Raw genomic sequence first — 12546 nt, 5'->3', positions numbered from 1 at the left:
ATTATCATCCCATACTGAAAATGTTAACCAAGTTAGAATGAATTCCAATAGAAATCAAACAAATCAGTCAAAAATGTGATTTCCCAATATAAACTATAGCAGTGCTTTTCTTACCCTGATTATACAGGGGCCTGTACCTTTTCCATTGGGAAAATATAGCTATATCTTTTTAATTTCGGCAAAAATGTACAGATGTACTTTCTTCCAAGCTCAAAAATAATCATCAAGTCAATGGTTTAATATCATTTTGAATAAGCATAATATAGCTCTATGATCAATCAATTATAGCATTGGCTTGTGTAAACATTATGTGAAATGTTATATGATCAACATTTCTTCATATTTATTCACAAACAAGGGAAAATATGAAGTAAAAATTGGGGAAAATACAGCAAATTTTCTTTAGGGGAAGGGGCCTGTATTCGGCCCCAAATCCATGCCAAAAAAATCACTGCATAGTAAAATTTACTCCATCCACAGGGGCAAACTTGTGACCCCAGGGTCATGAAATTCATAAATTTAGTAAAGCAACATAAGGCTCTTCCACCTATGAAGATTATTTGATTCTACCTTATTTGGGTCTTGAAAAGAAGATTTTTGAAATTTCAGTCAATTTGGCCATTTTTAGCCCCTCCCATCAGCCCCTGGGGGTCAGTCAGGGCCAACATGTGCATGCCATCAAACTGTCATCCCATGCTGACAATGTTTACCAAATTAGAATGAATTCCAATAGAAATAAAACAAACAAGAGGCCCATGGGCCTTAACGGTCATCTGAGATTTGAAGTATTTCAGTTAATCTAATTGACCCTTTTAAGCCCACCCATCAGCCCCTAGGGGTCAGTCAGGGCCAACAGGTGTATACCATTAAGCTGTCATCCAATGCTGATAATGTTAACAAATTTAGAATGAATTCCAATAGAAATCAAACAAATAATAGTCAAAAATGTGATTTCCCTATATAAACTATAGTAAAATTTACCCCCTCCCCAGGGGCAAACTTGTGACCCCAGGGTCATGAAATTCATAACATTAGTAAAGCACCATAAGACCCTTCCAACTATGAAGAGTATTTGATTCTATCTTAATTGGGTCTTAAAAAGAAATTTTTTAAATTTCAGTCAATTTGACCCTTTTTAGCCCCGCCCATCAGCCCCTGGGGGTCAGTCAGGGCCAACATGTGCATACCATCAAACTGCCATCCACAAACCCAAGCTGAAAATGCTAACCAAATTAGAATGAATTCCAATAGAAATCAAACAAATAATAGTCAAAAATGAGATTTCCCTGTATAAACTATAGTAAAGTTTACCCCCTCCCCAGGGCAAACGTGAGACCCCAGGGTCAGGAAATTCACAATTTTGGCAAAGCACCTTAAGACTCTTCCATCTATGAAGAGTGTTTGATTCCACCATATCTGAGAGTAAAGAAGATTTTTGAAGTTTTAGTCAATTTGACCCTTTTTAGCCCCACCCATCAGCCCCTGGGGGTCAGTCAGTGCCAACATGTGTATACCATCAAACTGTCATCCTATGCTGATAATGTTAACCAAGTTTTAATGAATTCCAATAGAAATCCAACAAATTATAGTCAAAAATGTGATTTCCCTATATAAACTATAGTAAAGTTTACCCCCTCCCCAGGGGCAAACGTGAGACCCCTGGGTCATGAAATTTACAATTTTGGTAAAGCACCTTAAGACCCTTCCATCTATGAAGAGTGTTTGATTCCACCATACCTGAGAGTAGAGAAGAAGATTTTTGAAGCTTAAGTCAATTTCATCCTTTTTAGCCCCGCCCCTCAGGCCCCTTGGGGGTGGGGACCATATAATTTACAATTTTGGTTGACCTTTAGCCATAGCTGCTTCCTGCCAAATTTCATTGAATTTGGTTTAGGGGTTTTGGAGAAGAAGTCAAAAATGTAAATTGTTTACGGACGGACGACGACCGACAAAAGGGAATTAGAATAGGTCACTTGAGACTTTGTCTCAGGTGACGAAAGGGAATTAGAATAGGTCACTTGAGACTTTGTCTCAGGTGACCTAAAAATCTACCTACACGTATGATCTGGACAAACATTTTGTTGTGAATCTGATGACCGATAAAAATTTGATTAACAAAAAACACAAACACAATATATTTACGATGTGTTGATTTATCATCACTGTCACATGTATAACAAAACATGCATTGAATTTCTAGAATAAGCTGACCAAGGTTACAAAGATGAAAACCATGGATGACAAATTACGGAGTCAACAAGTAGAGAAAGTTGTCAACTGGTTGATTTACAAGGCGATTCTTAAATACACAAGATTAAATGACTTATAGAATATAGTTAGACTGTATCTCCCAGTAAGTTCTCTGGAAACCTGAACTGATTAACACTGAGCTTTCAAACAAACAAAAATATCATAAATTTTCTACTTAAAGTTCAATATTTAAAATAAACAACTGTTTTACACAAAGCAGCACTTTTAAATGAGATAGTTTTATATCTTACTTAAAGTAATGTCCATACTGTACTGGTAACGAGCCAACACCTTGACTCAAAGCTGGAGGTGGGCTTACTACAAGGACATGGAATTATAGTACTTGTTGGCATTTATATCGTAATGCAGCACAGATGTGTGGACTCATTACTACAAGGACATGGAATTATAGTACTTGTTGGCATTTATATCGTAATGCAGCACAGATGTGTAGACTCATTACCAGGAATAAATTGTCAGATAGGTACAGGTAATGCCCTGTAGATAAAGTAGATATTAGTTTTTCTGTACCTACTGGCCCACATTAAAACTTATTTCTGATGCTGTGTACGAGATGTGCCACAAGAAAAGTCATTGAGCCGGAAAAATCTGTATTAATCTGTACACAAACCAATAGTCTGTGATAGAAATGTGTCAAGTCATTTGACTTTCCCTTCACTTTCAATAATAACTCCATACACTGGACATGCTTTATGGTTCGGACATAATTTACTGAATGAGGGGAAAAATCAATTCTGAACAAGATTTTAAAAACTAGAAGGCAAGGTATTAAAATGAAGTAGACCTGTCTACACTGACTGATTTTAGGATTTCAAGTCTAACATGGAAAATCTTAACACAATGTTCAAGCAAACAAATATAAAAATATCGCATCAATTTGTATATGGCTGTCTTTCATTAATGATGTCCTGGGGTTGAGTGATTGGCACACTTACTCAATTTCTATAAGATATGCAGATAATATCAAAAAATAAACCATCACACTTGGAGGAGAAATGATTCAAAATAAATTTGATTTAGTTTTATGAAAATTCGGCATGATTTTTTCCTTCACTAATTCAAAAGCAAATAATATTTTCTGCAGTACTGATTACAAAATATTGTCACTACGAAAACAAACGTGTGGAGTAGTTAAAAAATAAAATGACCTGATTACTGTACAGTTTGTAAAGCCATCATCATGTCTACACAGTAATTCACAATCATGGCATTAACAACTCCATGGCACATCTTTTAATCCTTCATACACTCTACAATTTCTCAAAATGACTGCATACCCTTATCATGTCTTAAAAGTCTGCACCACAGAAACACCTTGGTTTGTACCTGGCACATTCTACACATTTCAAATGAGAAAACATGACCAAGAGGACACAGTAAGTCCCAACCCAAGAGATATGCTTTCTTTGTACTGTTCAGTGAACTCCAAACAGAAAGACTTTATCAAGAGAACTACTAGTATTACAGGAACAGATATAAATGAACACAAGTATCAGTTACAAACAAATTTAACACAACATAAAGATGAGTACCTTGGGACAGAACAGTATGTGCCCACCACATAGTGACTCACCAAATACCATAGTGACTCACCAAATACTATAGTAATTCGTCAAATACCATAGTAATTCATCAACTACCATAGTGACTCACCAAATACCATAGTAATTCATCAACTACCATAGTGACTCACCAAATACCATAGTGACTTACCAAACACCATAGTAATTTGTCAAATACCATAGTGACTCACCAAATACCATAGTGACTCACAAAATACCATGGTAACTCACAAAATACCATAGTAATTCATCAAATACCATAGTGACTCACCAAATACCATAGTGACTCACAAAATTACCATGGTAACTCACAAAATACCATAGTGACTCACAAAATACCATAGTGACTCACCAAATACTATAAGTGACATTATTATCCTTTAATCAAAATTTAAACTGGTAAGATATGGAAATGTAAGAAGAATTGTTCAATCAAAACACTTCAATACTTCTAAGAAACTATTACAACCAGTATTGTCATTGTAACAAATCCACTCCCTCCCCAACCCCTGAAGTTTCAACAAAGGGCAATAACTCTTTTTAAAATCGTTCAAGGGAATTGTTTCTCTGGAAAATAACTACATAGTATGATTATAAAGCGATACAAGTTAAAGATCGGTCTGAAACTGACAGATCCGGAAATGTCAAAGTGCTAAGCTAAACAAAGGGTGTAATTTTTTTTTTTTTTTTTTTCAAATTGTCAAAATGCCACCAAGGACTACGGACATATACTTACTATGATTAGAATGCCTACCTAGTTTAGTCTTAGATACAGATGATGGATGGTGGGACAATGCCATACCATAATACTTTGCCAAATTTTGGTGGGTTTAAAAATACATGCAAGTTTGTGACATACACTTTGTATTCACAAATGCAAAGCAGAGAAAGGTTGAAGATATCATGTTTTATTTCTTTTAATTAGCAACTTTAATATATTATAATTGTTCCTGTAACTGAAATGTCACTACTGGTAGCAGGCACAAAAATGTGGAGTGGAGCAGTATGGAAATATGTAAATTATTTTCCACACAAAAAGTGACTGAATTCTATATACATGCTGTCTGATTTACATTACAATTAAAAACTTGAGCTAAAAAAAATAATTTTAAAAATAGAAAAAAATACACCACCACTTTTCCAACGAATGAATCGATCTTAAAGAATTTCTGAAGATGTACAGGATGAGAGAAAATACCGGACGACTTATCCAGAGTGTGAACAAGTCTCCAGGAGAAAACTACAACCCACTACCCCAGAAATGTAACATCACAAGAGGAAAATTAATGGCTTTTTCTAAATTCTGTTCTTATTTACCAAACACCAAAACTTCCAGAGGTTTCTGAACAAAATATGCTATTAAAGTTTCTTTAATATATTAAACCTAAAACATTCTGCAATGTGATACCATAGCACTTGCACAAAGAAATGCTTCCATCTGGATTTCTATTGGTACACTGGTTAGGATACAGTGACACCACCATATTCCTTAAGTGTTATCAACTATGGCAACAGATCCTACATCAGCTGTCCCCTTATAAAATTTTAAATTCAATTGATGGAATTAAATTCACTATCATGAAGTGTTAATATGAGAGTCCGATTCATTTTGTAACAAATCACTTACTGCATCAATTCCTGCAGTTAATATATTGTCCATTAAATGTGCCAAAACCAATGACAAACTTGTCAATCTTCTTTGTTACAGAAGGATGCCAGATTCAAATACAGGTAGGACCTTTTGAGAAATTTCATTTCACACAGATTTCATTGAATAAACAAATTAAATTGGCATTGAGCAACAAGCTTTTGTGTGCTATATAAGACCTCTCCCTCTACCTGATATCACTTGTCTTACAGGATATTTACAAATTGGACAAAAATATACAATAGAATCTAATCTTGAGAAGTCGAGATATATATTTCATACGAATACCAGAATTATACACCAGCCTGTGGAGGACAAAATCACAACCCAAGTTTGTAGTGTACTTTCATCTGTGTGGTTTTCCAGGCTATAGTGAAATTGTGATTATAAATTAAGTACATGTGTTCACAACAGGACATGCTAATTATCACAAGTAACACCTGACTGTTATCATCGCACGTAACAATCGACTGTTATCACACGTAACAACCGACTGTTATCACACGTAACAACTGACTGTTATCACACGTAACAACCGACTGTTATCACACATAACACCCGACTGTTATCATACGTAACAACCGACTGTTATCACACATAACAACCGACTGTTATCATACGTAACAACCGACTGTTATCACACATAACACCCGACTGTTATCACACATAACAACCGACTGTTATCACACATAACACCCGACTGTTATCACACATAACACCCGACTGTTATCATACGTAACAACCGACTGTTATCACACATAACACCCGACTGTTATCACACGTAACAACCGACCGTTATCACACGTAACAACCGACTGTTATCACACGTAACAACCGACTGTTATCAGGTGTAACACCCGACTGTTATCTCAAATAACAACTGACTGTTATCACACATAACAACCGACTGTTATCACACATAACATTGACTGTTATCACACATAACAACCGACTGTTATCGAACGTAACACCCGACTGTTATCACACATAACACCTGACTGTTATCGAACGTAACACCCGACTGTTATCACACATAACACTGACTGTTATCACACATAACACCCGACTGTTATCGAACGTAACACCCGACTGTTACCACACATAACACTGACTGTTATCACACATAACAGCCGACTGTTATCACACATAACACCTGACTGTCCACAGGTAACTGTGATTGTCTTCAGTTTTAATAAGTTGAAAATAAGGTTTTCTGATGAATGATCACATCAATATATCAGAAATATTAGCAAAACACTATTCTTAAAAAAACAAACTAATAAATGTAAAATAGGAACAAGAGGCCCATGGGCCTTAACGGTCACCCAAGTTTTGAAATATTTCCTTTAATTTGACCCTTTTTTTGCCCCGCCCATAAGTCCTGGGGGTCAGTCAGGCCCTACATTTGAATGCCATCAAGCTGTCATCCCATGCTGATAATATTAACAAAGTTAGAATTAATTCCAATAAAAATTAAACAAATGATTGCCAAATAGAGACTTCCCCATATGAACTATAGAAAAGTTTACCCCTTTCCCAAGGGCAAATGTAAGACATCAAGGTCATAAAATTCACAATTTTGCTAAAGAACCTTTAGACCTTTTTTATCTGTGAAGAGTATTTGATTCTTAATCTACAGTACCTGGGAGTTGAGAAGAAGGTTTTTGAAATTTTAGTCAATTTCCCCCTTTTTAACCCTGCACCTAAGGCCCCTGGGGGTGGGGACTATATTATTCACAATTTTGTTTGACCTTTGGCCGTAGAAGCTTCCTTCTAAATATCATTGAATTTGGTTAAGCGGTTTTGGAGAAGAAGTTGAAAATGTAAATATTTTTTTATGGACGGACAACACATGACGGACGACGGACAAAAGGCGATTAGAATAGGTGGCAGGTAACCTAAAAATACTGTGGATATATATATACAATAGTTGTTGGGAGTCGTTTCCAAAGCTGGTATAAAATAACAAATAAACAAATCAAATTTAACTTATATTTGTATATACGAGGTACCCTTGAAAGTTTATACAACAAAAAAAATCTAAATTATTTGAAACCAGGTACGAAAGTGTTCAGAATATTTCAAATTATATAAATAATAGATGGAATACATGAATACTCACAATTCACCGACCTACTCATTATCTTAATGGTTGGTAATTTACTACCAGTCCGTGTGTAACACCAATTACAGGTATTTGTATTGAGCTTATCTTCTATGTTTCTGTGTGGTCAGCTGAACTATTTTTTGTTAGATTTTGTGGTATTCAATATTTATTTTATGAATATGGCAAAGACACGGTCAGTGTACACTGGTGTCTTTTTACCTAAAATTGCAAAAAAAAAAAAAAAAAAGCAAAGAATTTAAAGAAAAAGAAAGATTTCAAATGTGTACAGTATTCAGAGGTTTAACTTTTAGTACCAATATTTCACTCTATTAATAAAACAAGAGGCTCAATGGGCCTGTATCGCTCACCTAGTTCTACAGCAACTTTGCAGTTGAATTAGGTCACTTCTGCACAGTATGATTACCACTTTATTCAAATATCAGAGAAGGCTAGCTTTATTCATGTTAATAAATGTCCTTCATTCCAGCACACTATTGGTCTAATATCAGGTCTTGGAGTCTACAGGCTATATGGGAAATCATCGTTTAAAGATTTTTGCCTATTTGATCTCTGTGACCTTGAATGTATGTCAAGGTTAACTATTTGAACAAACTTGGTAGCCCTTCACTGCAGCATGCTACAGGCCTAATATCAACTACCTGAGCCTCTTGGTTATTGAGAAGAAGATGGACAGATGCCACACCAAGGAGTTAATAACCATGGAAATTTTTTCTGAAAGATTGCAAAGATATCACTTAAGAAACAAAAGAGTATCTAGAAAGCTTTCTTTTAACCAGGCTCCAAATGAATATTTTCAATGAATAATGAAAGTTAATTTTGAAAAAAAAAGAGAAGTTTTTGAACACCTTTTGTTGCTAAAGAATTTCTAACTCTATAAAATGTTGTTCTCATAAAACACGGAATCTCGTAGCTAAGAAAAAGACAATGAATAATGAAGTTATTTCAAGGTAGAAAATGTAGACCTCTTTCATTTACTTTAATAAGTGGTTGCAATGGCTGACCTAGGAGTGAATAATATATCAAGGAATCATTCCAAACAAACTATAACATTAGGTCTTCATCTACAAACAATCATAGACTAAAACATAACATTAGGTCTTCATCTACAAACAATCGTAGACTATAACATAACATTAGGTCTTCATCTAGAAACAATCGTAGACTAAAACATAACATTAGGTCTTCATCTAGAAACAATCGTAGACTAAAACATAACATTAGGTCTTCATCTACAAACAATCGTAGACTATAACATAACATTAGGTCTTCATCTAGAAACAATCGTAGACTAAAACATAACATAAGGTCTTCATCTACAATTAATCGTAGACTAAAACATAACATTAGGTCTTCATCTACAAACAATCGTAGACTAAAACATAACATAAGGTCTTCATCTACAAACAATCGTAGACTAAAACATAACATTAGGTCTTCATCTACAAACAATCGTAGACTATAACATAACATTAGGTCTTCATCTAGAAACAATCGTAGACTAAAACATAACATTAGGTCTTCATCTACAAACAATCGTAGACTAAAACATAACATTAGGTCTTCATCTACAAACAATCGTAGACTAAAACATAACATTAGGTCTTCATCTACAAACAATCGTTGCAAAGTTCCCATTCCACAACAAGGTTTAACCATGATATTTCTGTATGAATTTTGTTCAGCCATTCCAACCATTTAATGAAAGTGTTAAACAGTAATTCCTGGGACTGCTGTAGTAGAGGTCAGACCACCATCCTTCCAAGGTGATTCCGGGTACCACTTTGTTAGTAACCAGGTATGTTGTGTCTGTCACAAATCACTTAAGTCTCTTTCCGATTTTTAGTCACTATCATCGTTGCAGTAATCTCTCGACTGCCGCATTCACATCTCCTAACGTAGCTTGTAACGCTGGAACACAGAAACAGAACATAGGTAATAGCTCACTTCAAATGACGCGAGTAAAAGAGCACGGAATGTTTTTAGCCCGACACCTATAAGACAAACTACATAGCCAGACACACCTATTACACAAACTACATAGCCTGACACACCTATTACACAAACTACATAGCCAGACACACCTATTACACAAACTACATAGCCTGACACACCTATTACATAAACTACATAGCCTGACACACCTATTACACAAACTACATAGCCTGACACACCTATTACACAAACTACATAGCCAGACACACCTATTACACAAACTACATAGCCTGACACACCTATTACACAAACTACATAGCCAGACACACCTATTACACAAACTACATAGCCCGACACACCTATTACATAACCTACATAGCCAGACACACCTATTACATAACCTACATAGCCAGACACACCTATTACACAAACTACCTAGCCTGACACACCTATTACACAAACTACAAAGCCAGACACACCTATTACACAAACTACCTAGCCTGACACACCTATTACACAAACTACATAGACAGACACACCTATTACACAAACTACATAGCCAGACACACCTATTACACAAACTACATAGCCCAACACACCTATTACACAAACTACATAGCCTGACACACCTATTACACAAACTACATAGCCTGACACACCTATAACACAAACTACATAGCCTGACACCTATTATTGACATCTGAAAAGTGATAGAAAACCAGTAACCAAACCAAGAGACAGACTTATCATGATCTGTGGAATGTGACTCCCTACTGGTGTCCAGGTACACAGTGGTATAATTAGAAGAATTCCAATCATTTTCCAGTTCTGCTATACTAAAGCAAAAAACGGCCTTAATGTAGAGTTTCAATGATTTGGTATTTACATCTTCTGTTGTATGGCAAGTGTGAATGGAGGTTGTAATGGAAAGCTATGGTCTCTGTCTATATCAGACAGATGTTCTGAGTTACAGAATCATGTTTTATTAGTTGTATTTGAATTAACAGGTGATCAGGTAGATATTATTGGGGTTTCCTTGGATTTGTAAGCAGCAGCAGAAATCTCACCTCGAATGTTAGCCTCTCGATCAACAAAACCCATCATGGCTAACTGATCTAGCTCTGATGCGTATCTCTGTTCAGGTGGCTGGTTCTGAAAACACAATTTTGACATTAGTTTTATTTTCTCAAAATGTAAATACTTTAAATCTTAAACAATAACTTTTCATAACAAGAGGCCCATGGGCCTTAACGGCAACCTGAGGTGTTCAAGTCCTCAATTTTAGCATATATAACCCCCCCCCCCCTCCCGATCTTGAATAAAGGACAAAGTCATTCATTTGAACAAAATTGTAGCCCTTCATCCCAGCATTCTACAAACCAAATATCAGGTCTCTGGGCCTCTTTGTTATCAAGAAGAAGTCATTTAAAGATTTTAGCCTATTTGACTTCAACTCAGGTGACCTAAAAACTTTAAATATTCAACAAAGATGTTTTGATGCAGTTAAACTAGATTCAGACACAGCTATTTGTCAGTATTTTAAAACACATTTTTCTCATCAATCAAAGACAATTCATATTAATGCAAACATTTCTTAATATTCCTAGGGCACTAAACATGTTACTTTCCTTATTAGGAATTCAGAAAGGTATAAACATTTATCGGGAGTATGTTATAAAGGACAAACTTTCCTAAAAGGGTATGAGATGAACAGATGTTTTCTCTGTGTGATACACAAAGGTAAACTGGTCAAGGCTATAATTTGGGTTAAGATAATAACATGACTTCCAACAATGCTCTATCGTCGTGACGATGACTTACAATATTGCTCTATCATCGTGACGATGACTTACAATATTGCCTTGTGACATCATCTGCATCATGTGTGACATGAGATTGGTGAGTTGTTCTTGGCTGGCTGCGGGTGTGGTCCCCGTGGAGGGTGTGGTCCCCGTCGCTGTCGTAGTGGTAGTGGTGGAGGCGGTGGTGGAGGCGGTGGAGTCCGCTGAGGGTGAAGAGGGGGTACCTGGAGAGTCAGTCGTGCCAGGAGTTACAGAGGTAGTGGGTACACCAAGAGCCATTGAAGGATTCAATCTGTAATATAACAATATTGTCAACTCTGTAATAAACAAACAAAAACTGTCAACAAACATCTTTATAGACAACCAAATAAGCTCTTTTTCTACATGCTGAAATGTGACTTTAGGATGCAAGGAACCATCTTTAGCCAACATTTATCCATTCAGTGACTTTAGGCTGTGATGGAACCATCTTTAGTCAACATTTATCCATTCAGTGACTTAAGGCTGTGATGGAACCATCTTTAGTCAACATTTATCCATTCAGTGACTTTAGGCTGTGATGGAACCATCTTTAGTCAACATTTATCCATTCAGTGACTTTAGGCTGTGATGGAACCATCTTTAGTCAACATTTATCCATTCAGTGACTTAAGGCTGTGATGGAACCATCTTTAGTCAACATTTATCCATTCAGTGACTTAAGGCTGTGATGGAACCATCTTTAGTCAACATTTATCCATTCAATGACTTTAGGCTGTGATGGAACCATCTTTAGTCAACATTAAGAGAGCCTCAGTTAGTAACTTATGTAAACATTTTATGAGGGAAAAGGCCAGGAGCCTCAGTTACTACTGTGTACACTTACTGAGGGAAGAGGCCGGGAGCCTCAGTTACTACTGTGTACACTTACTGAGGGAAGAGGCCGGGAGCCTCAGTTACTACTGTATACACTTACTGAGGGAAGAGGCCGGGAGCCTCAGTTACTACTGTATACACTTACTGAGGGAAGAGGCCGGGAGCCTCAGTTACTACTGTATACACTTACTGAGGGAAGAGGCCGGGAGCCTTGCTTTGTTACTACTGTATACACTTACTGAGGGAAGAGGCCGGGAGCCTTGCTTTGTTACTACTGTGTACACTTACTGAGGGAAGAGGCCAGGAGCCTCAGTTACTACTGTATACACTTACTGAGGGAAGAGGCCG

At 36.4% G+C, this 12546-nt stretch overlaps 1 protein-coding gene across 1 annotated transcript in view; it reads right to left on the bottom strand.

Annotated features, from left to right (window-relative positions):
• Positions 1-2135: 2135 nt before the first annotated feature.
• The window catches only part of LOC117333844 (ubiquilin-1-like), a 32521-nt gene continuing 22110 nt past the window's right edge, over positions 2136-12546 (bottom strand). The window contains exons 13-15 of the mRNA XM_033893260.1: positions 11395-11635; positions 10609-10693; positions 2136-9517 (exon numbers count right to left, since the gene is read on the bottom strand). Of these exons, the coding sequence (XP_033749151.1) occupies positions 9459-9517; positions 10609-10693; positions 11395-11635 (385 nt within the window). The 3' untranslated portion in view covers positions 2136-9458. The remainder of the gene's footprint in view (positions 9518-10608; positions 10694-11394; positions 11636-12546) is intronic.

This window comes from Pecten maximus, chromosome 9 (assembly GCF_902652985.1).
Source record: "Pecten maximus chromosome 9, xPecMax1.1, whole genome shotgun sequence".
In the NCBI taxonomy this organism is placed as follows: Eukaryota; Metazoa; Mollusca; class Bivalvia; order Pectinida; family Pectinidae; genus Pecten; species Pecten maximus.
Note: the sequence above shows the minus strand (reverse complement) of the source record. Positions and strands in the feature narration are given on the sequence as shown.